This window comes from Apis cerana, linkage group LG7 (genome assembly GCF_029169275.1).
Source record: "Apis cerana isolate GH-2021 linkage group LG7, AcerK_1.0, whole genome shotgun sequence".
NCBI lineage: Eukaryota > Metazoa > Arthropoda > Insecta > Hymenoptera > Apidae > Apis > Apis cerana.
In genome coordinates this window covers 230767-256247 of record NC_083858.1, presented here as the reverse complement: position 1 = coordinate 256247, position 25481 = coordinate 230767, and the positions used below count along the sequence as shown (strand labels likewise).

Here is a 25481-nt window from a genome sequence, read left to right as displayed (position 1 = left end):
TTGCGAGAATTCTGATTTTCCGCTCGAACATTCTTCTTGAGTGGATCGCTGATTTATTTGTTGCTTTATTTTCATTCGTTACTTTGCTACGACTTTTTCCTTTTATTCCTTTTATTTTTATTCCCTTGCATTTTAATATAACGATATATCGTAATATATTATAAGCTTGGATTATTGTTTATTCACAATATTTTGGGAAGACAAATCAAATAATTCAAGTATTTAATTCGTTATTTTAATTAATTCTTTGAACGTATTTTCGAAAGATTAATGCTCATATATATTAAAATCTCTATTAGTTGAAGATTGAAGAGATTGAAATTTCATTTTTGATATATATATGAATATCTCACAATCATCGAGTTACTTAATCGACAATAATCATTTAGATTAGAGTACAAGTAGAACGGAACCGTTATTGAGCGGGCAATCGGAACACAGTTGGTTAGTTGAGTAGAATAGGATGAAACAAGATCTTTAAGAGCATTGGCCTCTATTATCCAATTGAAAAACTAGATTCAGTTGTTAGATTACACACTGGTTAACACCCATTTGTTAATATGCAACATTGCTCCCTTAAGTGGACATTGCATGTAAATTCTTTAAGATATACATTTAACTTTTGCATTGTTACATAAGATATCAATTTAAATTTTCTAATGAAAAATAATAAATTTAAAATTGCAACTTATTATCGGGGAATATTACATAGTTAAACGGTTTACTGTTTTGTAGTTAAAATATATATACTACATTATATACTGTTTTAAACTTGAAACGGTGGGCTAAATAGCGGTATCTATCATGGGTCGCGATCAAAAGCTCCATTAGCTTTCGTTTGGCCAGTTTGATCAGCAAATTCGATACCGCGTTCCCTTATTGCGAAGCATAAACTGACTTCTATTGCTATAATCGAAATCTTTTTCGATAAAAAGTACTTTATAATTGCAAATATAATCGAAACTATTATTTACTATCAAACAATAAAAATAAATCATATTTAATAACTTGTCGAATAAATATTAAATTTTTAAATAAATTTATTATTACCGATATTATAGCACATTTATTATCAATTCATGGGTTAGGAAATTAAAATTCTATTACCAAAAAATTAATAAAAATTCAAAAGTTATATTAAAGTTATATTAAAGTCACGTACGTCGAATATTCATCTTAATTGATTAAAAAATAATTTTCCCTATAATTTTGTGATCGTTATGTAGCAAAAATTAAAAAATTTGATTAAAATAGGGAAAGATTTTATCTTAATAGAAGTATTTAGCTTACGAAGATAGCTTATAGATATTCCGTCACATGCATAGAATACGTCAATGCTAAATTACAATAATTGATTATGAGTCTGAATATCGATTATTAAGCTTTCCTTCGTCCTACGCTTCTTCATTTGATTATTCAAATAATGAAATTTCGTTTGTTCACGGTTAATCCTTCACCGTTGATATAAATTGGTACACGAACATTACTGATCTTCGAATCCTATTTATATCAAGCGGTATTTCCAGAAATAAATTTCCAACAAAAGTTGGAAATTTACATTAGCGCAATATGCATCAACATTCAAATAAAAATATTCGAATGGCTTCAGCGAAAATTCTTCTTCCATTTATTTCCTCCATAAAACATTGTTACGCCATAGTTTCTATAATTTTTCTATTTTATTTATTTTTCTCCCCAACGAAGAAATAACTTTTAATTACTATCTTTAATTTATTTAATTATATTATTCGTTGAATAATAATATATAAACTAATAATACGTAATCAACGATACATAACTTGTTTTAGAAGATATAAATATAGCTCGATGATGATAGCTATATAAATATGTAATAGCTTGAGATTAATTAAAAAAGAAGATTTTAAAAACCTTTTTTGAAACTTTTATGCGATGTTTCGATTTCGATTGCAATTTAGATTTTCGTAAAGGCGATAAATTATCGGAAGATAAGTAGAAAAAGAATTGGAACAGTAGGCGAATCCATTTGCATACAAGTCTGCAAATTTCAGGATCGAATCCCAATTACGTTCTCCCATTTTCACGCAAATTTCTATTGAATATATGAAAAAAGAGTGGAGTTTTATCGGGAAAACACGGAAATAGTGAAAATTGATGATGTGGACTTTTTTAGTTTAACTTTCGAGTCTCTCGCTAATTGATCCAGAAATTTATATTCACGATTTAAGGCGTGCATTACCAATTCGCGTGTAAATATATTCTTCGCGAAACTGAAGAATCGTCTTAAAAAATGAATATGATTATTACGGATGAAAAAGGAAAAAATTGAAAATGAAAATATGAAGAAATATAATAACGTAATATTAAGAAGATCGAATCGAACAATTTAAAGAAAGTTACATTAGATTAAAAATTGATAGCGAAATATGATGACGAAAAGAAAAGATGTGATTCCAAACTTTTAATGTAAATAAGTTTTTTCACTTTCGTACAAATTGTTATTTATTCAAAATTGGATAGAAAATTACATATTTATATAAAAATTCGATCTCTCGCGATCTGACACTTGCTTCTTTTTTTAATATAAAGGAGAAAGTTTCCAAGGTGAACCGGTTACCTAGTTTTCCTTCTCACCTGAGATCGATGACAAAGTTTCCAACGACCATCTTCTCTACCCTCTCGAATCACCATAATTTATAAAATTCACCTTCCTTTTTCCTGCGGGATTCCACCGAATCGAATTGATATAAAAGATATATCATACATATAAAAGATATACAGTCGACGTTATTCATCACGTTACTAAGGAAATAACAGGGGGAATTATCGAGGAAATTGAATTTTCGTTCATAATTCGCTGAATTAAGCGTTTACTCGTGGATATCCTTTATCATTAAAATTAATTAACGAAATTATGTGAAAAAAATTACACAAGGAGAAAAAGAAAGAGTCGTATCACACGATAACGTGATACAATCATGTATTGTTATTTATTTAATCGCGATGATTCAATTTTATCGGCGTAAATGTGAAAAAATTCGCCGGTTCGAGTTGGAAAACTAAACTTTCCGTGAGCTTTCAATCTCAAAGGGAAATTTGTAGCGTGTCAACTATGGGTACGGGGCTGGAAAATTGCTCTTTCCCTCGGCATCGAACGAAAATGCGGCCCGGATTTGAGTACAGTTTTTTTAGTCCAGTTCTACAGCCATTGTTTTCCTTCCAGTTTTACACTGGCTACCAACTTTCCAATAAGCGAAAAAAGTCTCGTGTAATTTCTGTACAAGAAAATACCAAGGAAAATACCTGATACTATTTGAAAAAATTATATTTAAAAGCGTGGATTTAGATTAAAATATAAAAACGGATTTTTTTTAGAATCAGTCCAAAATATAATAATCCGATAGAATGGACAAGATGGCACGATTCGATTGAACGTTAGTGATTTCTTTTTTTTATAATTGAATAATTTTTATAAAATATCCATGTTATCATATTATTTATCGTTTTCCAGGAACGTGGTAGCAGCTTCTTTCGACTCCAACACCTGTACTCCTTTCAAAATCTTCATCCCCAAATCTTTTAATCCTTTCGAAACGAAGTCTTCGAGCTACTTTTCTTACTTCGTTCCAGATGCCTATATATCGGGTGAAGCTCTTCTTCCCCTCAAAAATCCGAGAGAAAACCATGAAATCATCCTCTCTCGTCCATATGAAACCGAAGCAAGAATCGGAGGCGATGTTTTATGAGGGCAGATCGCATCCAGAGGATTTTCTTCGCCACGTTCGTTCGTTCGACCGCGATGGAACAATTGTAAATACGCCGACGGCACTTGCATTCAACGAAATTCCTGCTAACTTTCATTTTAGTCTTCTCCAGTATCTGGGATTTGCAAGGATTTAGAAGTCACGTACACGTTTCGGGGACGCATGAATATCCATATTCGTGGTGTTTGCCATTTCGTCTCTGGTTAATTCATGTCGAGAGTGAGACACGGTATAAACCAAGGATGGATCTTTGTGATTTTGTATTTTAGAGATATTCTAGGATGGACTTGTATAAATACTAATCAAAAATTTGATGAAAATCTTTATTTTTTATTTGCGTATCGAATTTTTTTACTAATTTCTTTTTCATTGTATTCGTTAAATTCTGCGAATTCTTTATCTCGCGGTATGTAAACGAAATAATACCGTAGGGATTATTTTTATTAAATCCCACATGGTGGATATGGTTTAGAGACGCAAAAAGAGAAAGGATAAAAATAGCGTTCATTAAACTCATAGAAAGGAAACGGACTTCTGTCTCGTTTGTGAATTTTTTTTTTTCTTTTTTTTGACATGACTTTCCTTCGAGACTACCTCATGCGCGTTTTCCTCTGTATCTTTTCACGAATTTATTTTTTTTTCCTCTGTCTCTCATTCATTCTTTCGACGTTTAAAAAAGATATCCGGTCATATTCACGTTGATATTTATCGTATCGTGATCGCACACGATAAACTCTGTTTCAAATTCATTCAGCTTGTTTGGTTACGTTGTAATTAACAACTTTTAAAACATTATTTTCATTCAGAAATCAATGCGGCTACATTTCGACGATTTAACAATTTTTATCTTGTTAATTGAAACAAAATCTATTCGCTTAAACGATATTTTATCTGGGAGAGATAATATAATAACACTCAATAACGATTATTTTCCTCGTTATTTAATCCATAAATTTTTATTTTCGATTATACGAAATGACAATATTTAAAAATATCGTATTAAGAAACGTTTGATCAAATAATAAATTATTGAGTGATAATTGGAAAGGAGAAATGTTTAATCGAAATTCGAAGAAAATTTAAACACGCGTGATCGATGGAACAAATTGTGTATCTAGAAAGGAAGCATGATTTCAATAAACGTGGTACAGTAGAAACGTGATTCGCTTAATAATATCCTGGATGGAGTAATTAGTTTGCTGGATCAGCATGGAATGCTGTTTGAAGCGACAGCATTACTAATCGTATTTAACAATCCAAGGATTAATTCTATCATACGTTGCACGTATGAAATAGGACAATTATCTCATCAATAAATACAATTCGATCTTTCCAAATAAAATAGACGAATCGAGTAGAGCAATTCGAACAATTTCAAGAATAAATAAAATCTTAAATCGTATCGTAGATAACATTACTTCTTCGTGCAACGACACGATTATTTAAAAAGAGAAAAATTCGAGATAAAGATAAAATATCTCTTTTCTTTCTCCAAAGCTAAAATCTTCTTTACCTTAATATTTTATACCCTGGAAAAACACTTGTCGGCATAATTGATCCTTGCAAAGCTTTTAAATGGCAGAAAACACCACATCTGCAAAAGTTTCTGATATCGGTTAACAAAGGGACTACTAGGGGAAGTTTGCAAGGAAACGCGTTCTACCACGTTCATCAAACTTTCCAACGCAAATACCAAGTAAAAATGCTTCTTTATAAAACACGAGGAGCAAGGAGAATTACTGTCGGGGACAAAGGGATCTGAAGGAAGCGTGCTACTTTGAAAAGAGAATCGGCGTTGCTTCGAACTCTCGCATCGCCAAAGATGGAAGGACGCGCGATTCGCTTTTTCAAAGCTTGGAAAATAGAGGTGACAGGCAGTCTGTGGCGGTGGGGAGGCGGAGATTCAAAGGTATAAATCCAACGTGTTAAGCGTCGCAGTCGCTTAAAAGCATTCCGAAATACGAAACATCGGGAGGGAAATGTGTTCTCAAATATGGATAGGATTCTGGAATCAGCGTGAAAAATGAAAGAAATTCTCGTCATAAGTGTTTTTCCATTGTCCTGCATCGATCCCTCGCTCTCAAATATATATCTGTGTTTTTTCTTTTTTTCCCACTTATGAGCTTTCTGCGACTGATTGCGTTATTCTATCCGTCTTTGTTTCTCTTCTTTTATCTTTAATCTTGCGCGTGTCTCTACGAACAATATGGAATATCTGGGAATACGTGTTGTAGATGTTGTAGTTATAATATTTGGATTCGTAAGATTCGTTACATCGATATTTAAGATAACAGATTAACGATGTAATGTCGATGGTCTGATCATAATCGGTGTTGTTCCACTTATTCGGCCGTGATTGTCTCAATTTATCATAACGATATTGGTCTATTCGTTTAACTATTCGTTATTTCATTTCATTTAGTCGGATCAATGGCTGTCTCATTTTACTTATTTCGATATGTTTAACCATGATCATCTTCTTTCATTCATTTAACTATGATTGTGTCATTTTATTTATATTTTCATGACTGTGTTTTATATATATATATATCTGTCTGATTGTTTTCTCTCCAATAGTCTAGTCATAATTATCATAATTAAATCTCTTCTGATTAATCTACTTTTTCTACATCTTTAAATATGAGCTTAGTTTAGAAGATGTTGTAATTTTTGGAATTTATAGAATCGTATACAAAACAATTCTTTTCCCTTACTGTTAAAAAACGATCGTAGAATTAAGATTAATGCGCGTCAATCCCTATCCCTAAAATTAGACGCAAATTGGAAAACGTTGGAGTCTCTCGAAGCGTTAGAGATCTCGTTAATAACACCTGAACGATGACGTAAAAGAAAGAAAAAAAAAAAAAAAAAAAACAGGAACCTTGCAGAAAATGTTTCGCTCCATCGCAATTCTCCCTTAGTTTTCCCCTTTTATTAAAGTTGGCATTGAGAGAATGATGAAGGCGGACAACAACGACGCCTCCATATTTTTTTCCGCAAACGAGACGCAGCATCTCGACGACACAAAGAAGAAGATGGAATCAAGCGAGCGAAGTGGAAAAGAAACGAAGGAATCGTGGAGCAAGGACGAAATCTCTAACGAATAGAACGGCGGATAATGGATTCACGAGCGGCCATTTCTGCCGGTGTTTATTATTCAACGATGCCTCGCCTCGATAAATTTCACGATGACCCAAAAATGGCGCGGGACAATGCGCTCGAACGGAATTTAAAGCGTGCTCTCTCTTTTGAAGCCACTTAGCCACCGACTTCTGTATCGATATCTACCCTTGCCTACGAGCTCATGAACGAACAGCCTGTTCCATCCATGGAAAATGCCGTTTTCTTGCGGTTCATTGTTCTTGGAGAATCTGCGATGCAGATGACTTTTATCGGGGCACGAGTGATAAGTGGGATGGGTTTTGTTAGCAAAGTTTTTTAAAGGGATTATGATTATTTGGAGAATGGATGAATGAGATAGCGGGCTCCAGAAATGGGTGAAATAGGGTGAAATGCCGAGGATGGGGTGCTTTTTAAATTTGGAGATTGTGGGAATAATAGAGTGAGAAATTATTCAAATTTGGAAGGAAAATATTTGACGTTGTGATAATAGAGTGAGGATATTTTAGAACATAAGAACGTGGGGCGTATCGCATAATTCGTAGTTAAAGTCAAAGAGAATTTTTTGTAAATTGGAAGAATTCTGACAATTTGAAAATTGTTAGAAATTGAGGGATATTATTTTATCGTAATAGTGTCGTGAAAATTAGAATATTTCCTGTGGTATAAATTGGAGAGCTCGTCTCGTATGATAACGCGTCACGATATTCAGCATGACGAAGACCGAGGACGCCTGTGAATTGATGACCATCGTGGTCTTTTAAAAACTTGATCGCGTGCAACTTCGTAGCCACGATATAAAAGAGCACTCTTGTTTAATTCCTCCATACCGTACAAGATTCGAAAACTGCTGACCTACAAATTTTTAAGCACCCTTAAAAAGTGGAAAATCCGCAAAGCATGGACTCCGATAATTCGATTATTTTTTTTCAAGCAAATTTGAATATCTCTTTTCAACTTACCAATTCTTTTTCAAATTCACTTTCGTTTTTTAAAGCGATATTTGAGAGTGATAGAATTTTCACGATGCGTCAAAACATTATTTAAACCCATAATATTTATCATCACAGAAGAGAATAAAATTTTATTTGTCAATCTGTTGGAATAGAAATTCAAATATTCTCGAGACGAAAAAATTCTACACGCGATATCACGAGTGCTATGTTTATTTAGAATATACGGTTATACGATCTGAGAAACCGACCAAAAGATATTTTGCCTTCGACTGGCAGAATCCTGGGATCGATTCATAATCACGACCAACCCTCGCCCCTTCGTCGTGAAAGACATCCTTTCCATTTGCAAGCTCAAATTTCTCCATCTCATCTTTCGTGCGATAGTGGTGGTGGGTTCGTTGGTGGGACGATTACGATGGGACATAAATCTTGGTATAAAAGGATCCTTGGCAAAAATGTAGAAGCCTAAAGACACGGCGGATCGTAATTATTCGGCACCAAGGAATCGATAATAAACAAAATAAAAGATTTGCAATGATTTTTGTGATATATTCGCAAATTTGTTTCTTCGAAATTCATACTTTTCATTGATTAAAAAGTGAACGATAATCTAATTTCGTTTAAATTTCGTTTGTTCATATTTAATAATAGTTGGTTAAATTTTAAAAAACTGTGATAACATGAATGTTTCTAAACGTTTCTTTTTAGGAAAATTATTTTCAGAATTCTATCTTTGCAAAATTTTTAATCTTTGTTATTTTATTATTTTATTCTAATCTTATTTTCTTCTAACTAAATAAAAGTTGAATTCTAATCTTAAAATATACGATCAAATCAATTTACGTTATATTAAAATATAACATCTCTCGCGATAAAAGTTTTCATTCGCTCATTAAATAACATCTGATTTTAATTAAATTTCCATTAGATTTTCCTTTGGGAAAAAATAAATTCATTAATCTACCTTTCCCCCGCCATTTCACTCGATTCACAATGGAAACGAAGAAACGACGATTCTGGATATTAATTTAATTAAGAATGCGTAATTATTTATTAATTCATTTAACCAATCAGAAATAAAATTATCGATCAACGAAACTCGAAGAAAATTCATAAGCTTTCCTTCTGTTTTCTCATTTTTTCCCCCTCTTTCTTTTTTTTCTCTCTCTTTTTTTTCTTTTCTTTTTTTACTCAACTTCGACCGAGAAAATGGAAATTGTTGTAACGATGCCAACTGAATGCACAAACGTCTCGTAAAGTGAACGTCCAGGTAATTACTCGGTTCTCGCAGCTAATTACGATTTTTGCTTTTTAGTTGTTTCGCATCTCGATGGTGGAGTCGTTTTCTAAAAGCACAGACCGTATTACACGCGAACGAGCTTCTCTATTACGAAGATGGAAAAAAAAGATAGAGTCTACGGTTAGAAATAATTTTTAATCGGAGTAAAATTGCTTCTGTCTTATCCTGTAAATTTCAAAATTGAAATTGAATGAGGATTTTAATATATATAAGTTTTTAATTTTTATTTATTATATAATGTAATTATATTAAAATAAATATAGCGTAATATTTTCAATTTAAATAATAAATTATAATAAAACAGAAAATATAAAATTACTATGAAATGTATTACGTAAAATCTTTTTACTCATTCGCGAGATAGAAATTTAAGAAGAATATATCAGACACATTCTAATGATAGAAAATAACGCAATCTTAACTAAGAAAGATATTCCACATCTTCAATATTTTTCACAAATTAAAATTTTTCGTTATTTTTCACGTATTAAAATTCATCGATAATGTACAATGATCGATGCAACATTTCGAAAGATGTACAATATATTGAATCCAATGAATTGATAAAACAATAATCTCGCATCTCAGATCCAACGAGGAAGACAATTTTCTTGAATTCTCCTCCAAGACGTATAAACGTTCTCAACTGGAGCATTAATTTCTCACGCTAAGCCAACCAACTGGTATTTTAGTTTTCGCTTCGACGCATTCAATTTCCGGTTGAGGAATGAAAGGAATCTACATTTCCGATATATTTTTGACGTCACCGACCAGAAAGTGTCATCGAGCATCGGGAAACAATTGTCTCGATTGAACGATTCGCAAAATAAAGAAAAATTGAAAAATTTTATAGCGTATACGTAGCGTTGATTCTTTGAAATCTCTCGGTACAAAATGATTTTAAATCATACGCTTAAAAATTATTATTAAGCCCAGCTATAATATCAGAGCGAGAGTCTGTGTAAATTTTTTTAAAATTTAGAAAAAAAAATACATCACTTTTCGATTCTTTCAATCAAAATATATAGCTATAGTTTCACGAATTGGTATAAAATTTTTTTAATAAAATAATTTATTGTTTTGCTCTTTTTCACTTTCAATTCTCGAAACGCTATACGATACTTTAGCAAGAAAAAAAAAGAAAAATATCAGAGAAGATGCCAAAGTTATATCTATAAAACACGTTGTAGCTATGAAACAAGTTTCATATGCCGGAAGCTTTTGTCAATTTTTCGAAATTGATATATCGTGCACAGTCTAAGCGTTTGCGTATAGGATGACCTATTTTAATATAATCCACAAATAGATTTATCGTTAAATCTAGTCACTCGAGAGTAAATATGGGAGAATCGAAAAAGGTGAAATGCACGTATGAATATCGATCGAAGATCCGACGAGTGGAGGAAAGATCGATATGTCGGATCATTGCGAAAGTAATCGGTTGAATTTTTTTATTACATGGTATGTGGAATTAAAAATAACGAAAAAAATATCTAGAAAGAAAGTGAGAATAAAAATAAAAAATTTACCCAGAAACGATCATAAATATATCGATATTTGTTTCGAAACAGACGCAACCATCAAAATCTGTCGGTCCCTCTTACGATTTATAAATCTCGACAGTGTACGCAAATATATAACGATCAAGGATCGTTTATATTGAAAATAAACGAACTTAAATATCAACTCACCGATACAGCATCCTCTCTTGACGGTCAGCCTCCTTATAAATCTTGTAATACATCGCGATCATGATGATCCCGGGCACCCAGAAACTGACACTGGAGCTGATCACGGCATAAGGTTTGTTCACTTGGAACACGCACACGTCCGGATAATTTCTTCTGTACTCGAGGTGTTTCTCGGTAGTGTACCATCCGGCGAATATCGGCAGGAAGCTCATAACCGTGGGCGAGCACCAAACCACGCTCAGCATGCTGCTCAGTCGAAGATTCGTCATGATCAACGGATAGTCCAACGGTTGTACGATCGCGTAATAACGATCGACGCTGATGCAGCACAGATGAAGTATGGAAACGGTGCTGAAAAACACGTCCAACGAGTTCCACACGTCGCACATAAAATAGCCGAACAACCATCTTCCAGAGAGTTCGACCGACGCGTTGAACGTCATAGCGAAAATGGCGACCAACATATCCGCCAGCGCTAACGAGACTACGAAGTAATTGGTAATTACGCGAAGCTTTCTGTGCCTCATCACGGACACGATCACCAATAAATTGCCGAACAGGGCGCAGAGAATGATGAAACCCATCACGGTGGCTTTCACCGTTAAAAGAATAACGTGCTCCAAGTCGTTGTTCTCCTCGCGATCGTACAAGTTAGAGGAATGATTCGATTGGCCGGTATCGACGAAAACGTTCGAAAGATCGGGCAAATCGGTCGTATTCGCGACCAATCCATCTTCCGTCGTTTCGTTCGCTTCCATCTTCTTTCTCTCACTCTCTCTATTTTATCGATGTAACAGCATCGACCGCTCTAATCGTTCGATTAATTCCATCTTTCGATGTCCTCTCTTTTCATGTTTTGCACGATCTTTTTTCTTTTTTCTTTTTTTTTCTTTTATAAGATTTCGACGTTACCGAGAACGGAACCACTGCCCCGCTCCCTGTTCCGCTTCTTCGACGACCTCGACGACGAGGCTGCGAGAGGGATCCTGCCAGGCCATTGAAGAACGGAAATGAAGTTTGGTTTAGTTTGTTAACGGGGGATATCGAAGGGTTTATGCGGGTTAGATGTTGATAGAAGCTCCATTCCACAGTTTGATGGTTTCCAGTCAAACACTTTACCGGGATAATGCGAGTTGAAAAGCGAAATGGAATTGGTCGGAGAGAGAAGAGAGAAGTTGGCTTGCACGGATTCGAAGCTTAACCAAGATTCTCGAGACGATTCGTTGGAGACGTTCCAGAAGGTACGTTACACGGATGAATTTCGATCCGATGTATGATAGTTTGGGGCGAAGTTTGTCCGTCCGCCCGCTTTTCGAACATGGTGAAAGCCTGGAATTGGAAAAGACAGAAGATTGAAATTGACCAAGATATTGATAAGATAGGATGAAATTTTAATCCTCCGCTATTTGAGTCGAGTTCGACATCGAGTTCAACAATGAATATTATGAAATACGATTATTATTATATATTTATATCATTCGTTGTATTTATAGATCTTCTTCTGATTTCATCATTTTTAAAGATCGAATAGATGGAAAATTAAAAGAAATAAACTTATTGAGAATCACTTTTTCAAATGTTGAAAAGGATATATATTTTCTCAATTAATTCATTAATTATATATTTTCTTTATTTTTATATTTTTATGTTTTTACCAAATGTTCGAATCGCATTTTTCGAATTTTAATTAATAAAAGGGAACTAGGTATGATATTTCACTTTATTCCATTCTCTTCTATATTGATATTTTTTTATTTGTTTTAACGAATAATATAGTTTGTTACAGCTGGTTTTAATTATTAATACAACGATAGAAGGACAATAGAGGATTAATTAAAATAATATTACAAATAAATATATATAATAAATATATACCGTATTCATTCTCAAAATGAAGCAATATTTTTATATTTTAAACAAGTAAAAAAACAAATCGCTCCACATATCGATTGTTGGGAATTGCACAACGTCATACATGATTTAAAATCATCGTATTGTTGAAACGTGCACATCGGTTCGTTTCGCAGAATTCATCTGTGCTTCTCTATCACGGAGAAAATTAAATTTCGAATGGAACGGGATTACGAGAGAATTGGCTGGAACAATACCTTGACAAATATATAAATAAGCAACGGTTGATCGAAAGATCACCAATTTCTGAAGGATTGCATCATACAGCAAATATTGTTAAACCACGGTTCGTTAAACTACCATTGAAATTGCTTTCGAAAAATTACTATCACTGGATGATGTCCATAGATGCAAACGCGAAATATCTAAGATTTATTGTTAAATATTATTCTTACGGGTAAAAAATCAAGTGAGATTATTCAAAGAAATATTTATATATTTGGAAAAAAATATGGTGGAGAATTTATTTCTAATCAAACGAGAATTTCTTCTAAAATCATATTTTTCTACCGTCAAAGAAGAAAATAACGTTATCGCACAAATCTTCTGGGAAATTAAAATGTATTCCCTTCCACAGGATTGTAGAGAAAGTGGAAACGAAACAAGAAATCTATATTTTAACAAGTCTTTTATCTCATTAATCATCCGTCTGCTAACAATTTTAATCGTATTTTAATTGCAAAAGTATTGTTGTCATGCTTTGACATGCAAAGTCGCAGGAATAATCACTTAAATGCAAATATTTATTGCGGCTATTCACAATAAGATTTACAATATTACATTCGCATTGAACAGACATGAACAGGTATTGATCCTAAAACTAATATTAGGTTTTTAATTACGATAATAAAATAAAAATATCTTTCACGGTTTTAAGAATTGTTTGCTCGATACTGTTAACGTTCTCTTATTTCTTGAAACATCTGTATATTGAATTCTTAATTTTATTCACGATCAATTTTTATCGACTTAAAATAAATTTCTCTCGATCATAGATCTCTAATGATCACAGAATAAATATTTTAATAATTAAATTAATTTATGCATCTCAATTATTTATTATTGATCATTTTCTAAATTCTCATTTATTAATATTATTTATTAATCACACTCATATATCATTGATTGAACTTTCAATTTATTTTGATTATCCGCAATCAATAATTCATTTCTTCGTCAATTTAACGAGATTAAAAAATCAGCATCTATCAGTGTTTTAAATTGAACAAACTCAAAGATTCTCGTCCATTTATTTCCACTTTTTTCCCCGATTAACGACATCAACGGTCAATTCATTTCGTGAACAAACAACACTTTCCTTTTTTCTCAATTACAAATACCCATTACGAAATAATTGATGCCAACTATTTCCCTCGATATTTCAATTTCCCATCGGTAATTGATCGATCGATCGATTCCACGGTCAATTAAACTCGTCCATCATTTTCCACTTTCCCTTTCAGTTTTTCTCTTTTTTTTTTTTTCAAACAAATTAAAAACATTAATACTATTCATACTTGGAATAAAAGTGGCAAACTAACAAACTGTTCAACGATGAAAATACAATTTTAAAATAAAAGTATTAGAAACCATTCTCACGTTACATTTATTCCGGCATTAATCACGATTTTAATTTCATTAATGAAGCCAATTACAGGCAAAACTTTGTTATTAATCATTTGCTGAACGATGTATCACGGATTTTCCATATTTTTTCAATTAACCAAGTGTTGTTATTTTTATTTTCGCTAAGAATACGAAGAATACGAAAATTTTTCAGTATTTTATTTACAAAATTTGTTATTATTATTGTATATATAATGGGGTTGAACAGATTGTGCAAAATTTGCACACAAATGACGCTAAGAAGTGAAGATTTAAAGAATTGTTTCCTAACTATTTTAAAAAATATATAAATTTCGTTGCGAATAAAATTATGTTTCGTGTGCTTCTAGAATTTTATTCGTAGAAATATTTATATTTATGTGTTTTTTTTCAAATAAAGTAATCTACTTTAATAATAGATAAATATATTCTATATGAAACTATTTGAAAATTAAAAATCTCTTCCTTTAAACATCTCAGTTATACTCTCAAACACCAAGATGTTCCGAAATCAATTAGATGAAACTGTAGACCGAAATATCCCAAGTTTATTGACATTTGACACGTCAAGCTGGATTTGTATTATTACTAATATTGAATTATTCAGAGGTAAATGCCCTTTCTCGTTAATTTAAAAAAAACGATTTAAAATACACTTTCTACGAATCATAAAGTAATTTTTTAATTCGTTGAATTCATTTCGATTGCTAAATAAATTAGGAGGATAATAATAATATGGAAAATCCTTGTAAATTTTAAAAAATGATGTCAAACACTCTAGCAAAATATTAAATCGTATATTATTTGAAATGAAAATCAAGAAATATATAATTTGCTATTTTATAAACATTATAAACATTAAAAATCTCACGAGCTAAATGTTTAGAATAATGAAATAGCAATGTAAACGAATATTAAATCCAAACAAAACTTGAAACCTCTTCTTAATGAAAAAATGTTACAAAAGCTCGAGAGCACGGGGTAAATTTTCATTAAGATTGTGTGTCCTCGGGCACAGACATTGCACCTGGTACAGCAATTAGAAGATTCGTGTATAGGAATGAGAAGAACGCGTGGTTTGTTTCAAGCGATAAATCGTGGAATTGCAGATGGCGCTATGTTTTCGAATTGCGAATTGAAGAAATGTTTGAAATATAAGATCACTTCGTAAGATCGTGTTCATTCGTATCTAAGATAGAATAAAAATTATAACGTATAAATATAGTAGTATAAAATAATCTAGGGAGACGAAAAAAAATCTACGGTTTGTTAAATTCAATAAAATTTATATTAAAAGAAAGGATAAAAAAATTAATTAATTATAATGCAAAATTAAGATCTCTAAATCTTTTCATTTCGGTATTTCTTTTTTCTTTTTAATAGAATCGTAAGACACGAAGAGCAAAAAGTACATTGAATATAAAGATTAGCAATAGATTTGGAAGGATATAGAAGAAGGATATATGGTTGTAAAGGCATTAAAAGCATATATAATATAAAGCAGTTGTCCTTATATTTTAATATTATATTTTATAATTTTTGAATTGATAATTCAAATGATAATTAAAAATTAATCAAAGAAAAATAGGAGAATTATTAAAGTTCCATTTAATTTACAATTAATCATTATTATTATTTATATATATTTTTTAAAATCAAAAAATTTTTTAACGTCATAATTTCAGCTTCGTAAAAATTATTTTTAACGAATCGCCCGAGTTTTTTAACAAGCATCGAAAATACATATGCACTTATGAACCGGCCTGATGTTTTATTCTTTTTTTCACGGTAGATGTGGGCTTTGTCAATATTTTTTCGCGTGGAAGTATTCGTTTTTTTGGAAGATGGAAAAAGTATTGACGAAAAATATAATATTGTTCGAAAATAAACCGTATCTACGCGATAGTTTCGCATAAAATATAAATAAATAATAATATAAATATCTTATATATATTTTATGAAATAATTTTAATATTGGTATTGATTTTTTAAAATTCTAATGGAATTTAGACTTTCTAAATTTCAAATTTTTGTAATATAAAATGAAAAATATATCCAATATTTATTCAACCTTAATAAAATAATATTCTACAATTATATTATATTGTACAATTTAAAAATGATAAATATATCGAAATTAGTTATAACATATTTGAAAACAAAAATTTTAAAAGTGGTAAATAAATTATTAAACTCTTAAAAAAAACGTGACAATAAACATTATCCATTCCAAAATTCCTCTTATACAAATCATCATTCTTCAAGAGAATTTCACCATAAATCTCAAACATTTTATCAAATTACTATCCAATACGGGACTCTTCCATTACTTTTAACTGCAAGAAAGTATAGTATCGAATATAACGTAGCTACGAGAAGACGATTCATTCTTTCACGAAATAGCACTCGTAAATCGAGAAAACCAAGACGTCGATATCTAGCTCGTAACAAATTTATCCCTTATCTATTTTCTCAATTTCATTCTTTCGCATTGTCAAGTAAGAAGCTCTATCTTTCTATCGTAAGATCCACCTACATTCCGAATATCTTTCGTTATTTGCAATTTTTCACTTTATGCCGATTTCATTACCTCCCTTCGATACGTAGACATTCTTTTACGAAAAGAAAATACTCTTAAATACTCGGAAATAGTTGGACGAACTTGAGAAATAAATCCAAATGGTTTGCATCAACGATCGATAGTGTTGAAATGAAAAATGTGGCAGGTTTAAAAAGGAAGAAATTATATTGTAGAACGATAAATTTTCAATTATTCTAAGCTGAAATTTTTATTTTATATTTTTATCGAGTGATACTTTAATTAAGAATTAATAAAATGAATTATAATTAAGTAGTATATTAAAATATCAAAAATAAAGAAAGAATATTGAATTATTCTTTAAAAATAAATCACAATTCCCTTAATTATTAATTTAATAATAACAACTTTTCCAACTAATTCAATAATAAATAATTCTTGAAACTTTGTTGAAGACACGTCGCATCATAGTGCTTCGCAAATAATCCATCGTAAATCTACTATACACCAACTGATGCTTAATGATCAATTAAATTTTCAAAAATTTGATTCCTTATAATTTCGATGATCCAAAAACTTATTTGATCGATCTATGAATATACTGACTCATATTCATGATATATATTCATAAATATCAAAATGTTATAGAAAATACAATAAATTTATAACACTATTAGATAATCGTAAAAATTCACATAAATAATTCAATTATAAACTTATTTTACAGAAAAATCACTATCTAATAATTACTATTTCAATATTTATGAACGTGATTATATTATATTATACATAAAAGGATATATATTTCTCGTCTCCTGAGACTAAAAATATCTAAAAATATCCAAGGGAATGCAATATTCAATCGAAGAATCGAATAATCCTTGTGTACAAAGGTGAACAATTTACCTCAAGGTTCCACAGGTGCTGTGATTCCCGACATGTATCGGACATCATCGACGTGAAATTCTTATTTCGTTTCTCCATTTACGATCAACATTCTGCCTATCGATTCTTGTACTCTCCACATTATTATAAAACATATCACTGACACTTTTCAATATTATCTTCGATTCACTTTTAATCGATTTTAAAGAAATTTCTTTCGATACAATATCTTATCATATGGAATCGTAATCGTAACTCTGATGATTTACATTTAATCTTAGATTGTTGTTATAATTTTATCATAACGTTCAATTTAATTTTACTTTTGATAAAGTAAATTATCAATTATTTCTTTTTTCTTAATGCGCATCATATTTATCTTCCTCTTTTTAAGTACTTATTTCTTCTTCTTTTTTCATCAATTATCAATTACTCGATGTCTTCGGATCGATTACTTTTAATGAAATAAATTTAATCTTTTCACTTCTTACTTGGTAGTGTTACTATAAAATTTATTTTCTTAAGAATTCACATTCTTTTTAATCTTTTTCTCTTTAGATATTTGTTCCCTTTTTCTTTTTCTTCTTCTTTTGTTATTAAGCAAATTATATATTAATACACCGATTGAAATTATATATATGAATCCAATGAAAAACACCGAATTAATCACACCGAAGGATTAAGATAAAATACAATGAACGTTGATTTTAATTTAATTAAAATTAATTATACAATTATTTCTTTAAAACATCGTTATTCTCATTCGCCTCGATACAATTGTAATTAATTGTCCGTTTTATTTCGATTTATTCGAGAAATATTTTCCCGTTAAAATCGAATGAAATCATTGGATTGGTGAAAAACATTCGAAAATAATTAAATACACGTTGCTAACGCAACGTTGACTAACAACCAGCAACACTCGCAATTAAGTAGTATCCAAAGTCTGTCACGCCACAGAACTTAAAGCACCCTTGTGTGTGCCAGGATTTAGCCAGGATTTAGAATTACACAGGAATCGGAGTTTAACTCCAGTCTTATTGGCGACAGTTCTCCAAGTATTCCACTAAAACAACACCTCAACTCAGCCACATGTTTCGACCTCCCCTCCAGGTTCCATGATCCTGTTCCACGTTCAAAAATAAATCAAATAACCCCCACAGTCATTAATAAAAATTCTCCGTTGATCTTTCAATCGATCGGACGATTCCCTATCGTAATTCAACAAAATTAATCGATAATTTTTTTGTCATCTTTTTTAACAATCTTTTAATTCCAATTCGATAAATAAAATCGTCAGAGTTATTTTTGAGACACGTGATGTTTCCTCGTCGTAATTATCCTCGTCATAGCTATCCGATCGATTTGATCAAGTAACAAGTTCGAGGATGGTCGTGTAGAGAAGGCGAAAGGGTACGCGTTTACGCGAAATATCGCGACACAAAGAGAGGATTTTGTTTACATGGCGAGATGGAGCGGCGAAACGCGACGAGAGGCTGTGTCCATTTGGACGGCTTGCCAGGCCGTAGTGAACTGTGAACACACTGGTTTCCCGCTTTCCGCCACCCTGGCGGCAGCACCAGGGGTGTCTACACCTTAGCATCCCTTGCGCGGACGCCACCCTTCATCCCCGCCTCAAGCGTTGCGCGACATTCTCGTTTCGACTCTCATTTGTGCCTCATTTTCGGCTACGATTCGCTTTGAAATTCGCATTTTTCTATTTTCAATTCAATTTTACGATAATTCGATTGGAATATTGCTTATATTCCAGTAATTTTTCACAAATATCGCTCATAATGTGAATCAATTTGTATGGTCCTCCGAATCCTATAAATCCTGTAAATTGGCTACGTAGCAAAATGAAAATTTGGCTGAAATTCGTGAGGTTCAAGAGATATCAAAAATAGTCGATAGATTGCGTCGAAAAATTGTCATACGTATCTCTGTTAAATTATTATTCGAAATATTAGTAAGTGTTTTTTTCATTAATTTTAACATCTTATCTCTCGAAAAGAAAGCATCATTTTTTACAATTATGATATATTTTGGAAAAATAAAATAAAAATAAAAATTCGCCTAACGACAAATTTGCTTCCAACATAACCAACGTGATCATCGAAGAAAGAAAATCAATGAGGAAACCTTATGGATTTCTCCGCTTATTTTTTCTCATAGCTCGTGATCCAGTAATAAGGACGCGTCATGAATTTGTCGTGCATTGAATTTCTTCGTACAACTTCGTTTTGCTTGTGATATTTGAAGAAGGAAAGAAAAGTCCGAAACCTTTCATAATACACGTTGAATATTTGAAGCGAATGGAAATACTTTACTTTGTTCAAGCTTCCGTGTAAATACGGAGCAAAATGTGTATCGAAAAGAAATAATAAAATAATAAATATAAAAGAATATTCATCGAAAAGAGAACTTTTGTAAAGTAAAATCGGAATAGAAAGCGTACATTTTTCTATGTAAAATTCTAAATATCAAAAATTAATAAAGAATTTTTATCTATCTAATCTCTGTTATATCTATTTTCTAACTAATTTTCATAAATTATACAAAAATGATTCTTCATTATCTCTAAGAAAAAAAAAATATATCGTATAAAAGATTTCGAATTAAAAATAGATATATTTGAACAAATAATAATAATAATATTAATATTGCAATTTTTCAACGCTAGAAAAACTGATATATCATATATAGATCGTATACGTCAAGAAATATTATATGTATATTCGTATACATGTCCGATAGATAGATAGTTTTATGATACTTACCGTATATAGCATATGACAGTTCTTTTCTTCCTCTCTTTTCTTCTCCCTTTCTTTATCAAGATCGCATAATATCGTTATATCGTATAATCAGTCAACCCATAATAATTTAGTAAAAAAGATCACAATAAATCAATGAACGATCAATTTGAGAAAGAAATCCATTTAAATTCGTTAAAATAATTTAGTAAAAAAGATTACAATAAATCAATGAACGATCGATTTGAGAAAGAAATTCATTATTGCGCGTGAAATCGTTTGAAATCGTCTGAAACTTGTCTCGGATTTGTTTCTTTTTTTTTTTTTTTTTTAAAAAAAGAAGGGAAAGATTCTATCACTTTTATTCGAATAATTATCAGAACTAATTTCAATCGAAGAATGTAGCTAGAAATCATGGATAAAAATATTATCGAGAATTGCATTCCTCTTAATTCTTTCGTTTCGTAACGTTTTCTTCCAGACATTCAAGCATCTTGATTCGTCTTTCTTTGAAATGCGATTCCATTGATTACTATGTTTCACGTATTTGTAATATTATCCTATCGTGAGAAAAATTTCTGAAATCTGCATTTCTTAAATTAAATTTTAATTTCAATTTACGTAAATATTCAAAAATATTCGAGTTATTTTTTTTCATTTTGATTCGTTTAATATTTCACTCGCAACTTGTAATTATCGCTTGATAAACTTAAATGCATTTACACGTTTGTACTCCCATTTACCGAATAGAAATCCTAGATGTGTCAGTGTAAACAACAAACCCGATAATTGCAAATAAAGGAGCGGTCTTTTCCTTGCGTTTAGTTGAGAAAGAAAAACAGTTCGATCGACAGACGATCATCACCTTTTTACTTACAAGTAAGTATTCATGGGCAAACTGATCCAATTTATTCAATCGAATTTATTTAATCCGAAAAAAATTCAAATAAAAAGAACATGAGGTTTAAAAATATTTATATTTATTAATTAAAAATAATGAGCATAGAAGAAATTTTCTTTTAAATCTAATGTGATAAAACATAAAAGTAACGGTAAAATAATAAGAAATATAAAAATGAATTTCAATGATTTGTTTTGGATGAATTTGGTTTATTTGGTTTATTTGTTGAATGTATTTGATAGTCACTGGTAATAAGATTTGTTGTAAGTATATACAAATATTAGTAAATTTTATTAAGTATTAATAAATTCTTTTAGACAGATATAAGATATATATTTGATACAAAAAACTTTTAGAAATAAACTTGTATAAATTTCGAATCATTAATTATATCATTTAATGATAATGTTAGAAAGATTATTATCAAAAAGATTTCAAGTGTAGATTGGAAATATAACTATTTGACTTGAAAAAAATTATTTTCTAATTTTCTAAATAATATTTTTTCTTTTCTTTTTCTTTCTTTTTTTTTTTTTTTTTTTTATATAAAAGAAACAATTCAATGTTTTCTTAATTCCAAAAACGATATAATTAATTCTCCTTGATCATTTATTTCTTCTGTGATAAAAGACACAAATTAAAATCTAATTTTTTTTTTTTTTTCTTTAGTCCAAAGGCAATTACTTTATCCCAATTATAAATTGCAAAATAATTTAATTGAATCATTATTCTCTATAGTTAAAGATTGATCGAATAAATTAAAAAAAAAAATCTTCTTCATTTCCAAATTGATAAATTATCAAAATTGATATAAAGCTTTGATTATCGCTTCCAGAAAATCAGTTTCCTTCGATTTCGAAATCAATTTGTTGAAATTAGATTAGATTAAAACAACGAATCGATTTTAAATTAAACGAAACTAGAAAATTTAAACGAATCATTAAAATTTTATGAAATTGAATATGAAAACTAAGAGATGTACGTACATACAAGGTATATACGTTTGAAATTACTCCCTTGATTTTTATCAGTATTATTATTAGTGAAAAATGTTTGTTAAATGAATGGTTATTAAAATTAAATGATTTCAAACATAATTAATTTTTTTATGAATGTATCAAAGATGATGACTTCGATCGTATCGATCAATCGTACAAATTTTTCCTGACATATTAATATGTAATCAATTCATTTAAATTAGATATATGCTGTATATATTTATGAGTATAATGTGCTAAAATATTGAAATATGCAAAATGTGCAAATGTGCAGAATATGCATATTGTATGCAAAATGTATACAATAATGTATATATAGGAAATATTAATGTCATAATTATATTAATATTATAATGAACTATGATGATCTTTACGATATATTATCAATTAAATTAAACGTGTAATAAATTCATCTTATATAAAAGATATATATATATATATAATATTATTGATAATCTTAGCACTTTTAGATGATAGATAACGATTAAAGAAAATCGATGTCCAAGTGATAAATTTACCTTTAAGATTTCCTCTAAACCTTGAGCAATTTGAAATGATAAATGACTCGTGATTATACGCCCGCATATATCCATTTTGTATCATGCTTTTACTGAAGTTTAACGAGCTTCTCTATTCAAGTCGTGTTGCTAGAAATTCGATGAATTCGATGGATTAGGAATTAGATCGTGTAATAATTTCATAATTCATTGAAGATTTCTCTCTCTCTTTTTTTTTTTCTTTTTTTTTTTCTTACATTACATACAAATTTTCCTATTTGTTTTATTTTTTTAAATAAATTGTAAATCTTGCTTCTATGAATAATATATTATTAATTTTACTATTTTTTTTTAGCATTTCACAATTACAAAACATAGAAAAACATTATATTTTAGTATGGAATAAATTTATCATATTTTTAACGATATTAATCTTTTATCGAATTATCGATATCAATCTGACACTTTTATTATCTCGTATTCGGAATCTCCCTCACGCAGTATACGATGATGCAGACGTAACTGGGCAATTTCCAGCATCCCTCGAAATTTTACGATCTTTTGTCTGTCACGTTCTAATGGAAATTGTTGATTACGAGAGGAAGAATACTGGACATTTTGTGAATAACAAGAAAAGACCGATATTTTACATCGTAAAACAAATATTTTTCGAGTACAAATATTTTTCTTATCACTATCATTTATGATAATAATTAACGTCGATAGAAAATTTTGGGATCTAATTATTACTATACATATATATATGTATGTATAGATCGAAGATGGAGATATTCTTTTAATTTTTGAAATTTTAATAATAATAATTATTCAAATTTAATAATTATATTAATACATTAATATAACTACTTCAGAAACGACATTCAATTTTTATAATAATCTATAATTCCATATAGTTACGTTTCAACGTAGCATTCTGTGTAGCATCATAAATCTTATAATTTTTTAATAATTTAAAATTTCTTAATATTTTTTATAGTTGATTTCAGAAACTAGTTAAGACCGGATGAAAATATATCGTACAATGCATTGATTTCCGCCATTTCCGGAACGGAACGATATTAAAATCAATACTATAATGTATAGATTTTGAAGGAAAAAAGAAGCAAAAAATATAAAAAACGAATCTCCGTAAATTTTCACGAAATAATTTTTCCGATTAAAATTTCGAGTCGACTATTACGCGATGCGTAAAAATGGGCCGAGGGCAAGTTAATTATCGTGCTAATTGAACAATCTCGAGAATCGTTGATCAAGAGCCTCGAGAATAACGAAACGTCTACTGATTTAAAAGAAAAATCTCTCCCCCTCTTCCCCTCCGTTCGTGAATCTAAAAACAGGGTAAATTATCCTATTAATTGAAAAAAAGAGAATGACATGATGAACGAAAGAGAAAGCGAGAGAGTGGAAAACCACTCAGGAATTAGGTCGTCGGTGTGAACGATGGACCATCATTAAAACGACAGTAATTACGAAGGTCTCCAAAGCCGCTCTGAATTAGGAAACAGTATCCGAGAAGTGGACGGTCGATTGGAAAGCATAGAAAGATCTATCGGGCCCCAAAATCTTATGTAACTGCACCAGTTTTAATTGAACCGATATTTCCGAAAAAGGTTTTTCCGATTCTCTCGAATAGGTATTTTTCGATAATGAGAATTGGAGCCTGAAAAGAACATTTTCAAGCGTCTATATATTAATAACAATAAAATTTAAAAAATATTTCACAAAAAAGTTTTATTTCATTTAGATGGAATATCAAATTGAAATTTTGTTTAAATTTTTATTTTTAAAAATTACTAATATACTAGATGAGAATTTTTATCATATAATCATGAAATATTTGTATCAAATTAGATATACGTATATATTACTAATGAAAAATATTATATTATATTAATACATATATCATTGTAATGAAATATTATTATTAAATGATAGATTTCAATTCTAATGGAAATTGAAAGAAGTTCTGGAGGAAAATTAGATTAAATAAGATTAAAAATATGTGTTATATTAAAGAAAATATTATTTTCATTGAATGAATTATGATACAGAATTAGAAGATTGCTTTTACGAAATGTCTATGATGAAATTTATTAACTTGATGGAAGCTACGTAAGTTCTAAAAAATATTCTTTGATATAGTTTAAAATATAAATAAATACATAAAATTTTTTTATTTTTATTTAATTTTCTAAAGAAAAAATGTAGAATTAATAGAAAAATATATCAAAAATATATCAAAAACTATCGATAAAATCAAATTTAAATTGTTGTTGTACAGATATTTTTTGTTTCTTCAAAAATGTCTAACGAATATATCAACATTTTGTCTATTAATTATTATATTATATATTATATTAATTATATTAAATAGAACAGTATAAATAATTGAATAATAATGTAGAAGATCAATGTGAAGTTAGTGATAAAAATGATTTCGATAAAATAACAAATTTCTTTCCGTTAAGCTTCATTATAATTCAGTTTATTAAGTGCTTCTGCGTATTCGTTTTTGTGTACTCATTATATAAACTAGTAATATTTACATGCATTTGTAC

At 30.1% G+C, this 25481-nt stretch overlaps 1 protein-coding gene across 1 annotated transcript in view; it reads right to left on the bottom strand.

The window, feature by feature from the left end:
* The window catches only part of LOC108003821 (octopamine receptor beta-1R), a 60530-nt gene extending 41194 nt beyond the window's left edge, over positions 1–19336 (bottom strand). Inside the window, exons 1-2 of the mRNA XM_017066347.3 lie at positions 17772–19336; positions 10811–12139 (exon numbers count right to left, since the gene is read on the bottom strand). Coding sequence (XP_016921836.1) covers positions 10811–11568 — 758 coding nt within the window. The 5' untranslated portion in view covers positions 11569–12139; positions 17772–19336. The remainder of the gene's footprint in view (positions 1–10810; positions 12140–17771) is intronic.
* Positions 19337–25481: the final 6145 nt, after the last annotated feature.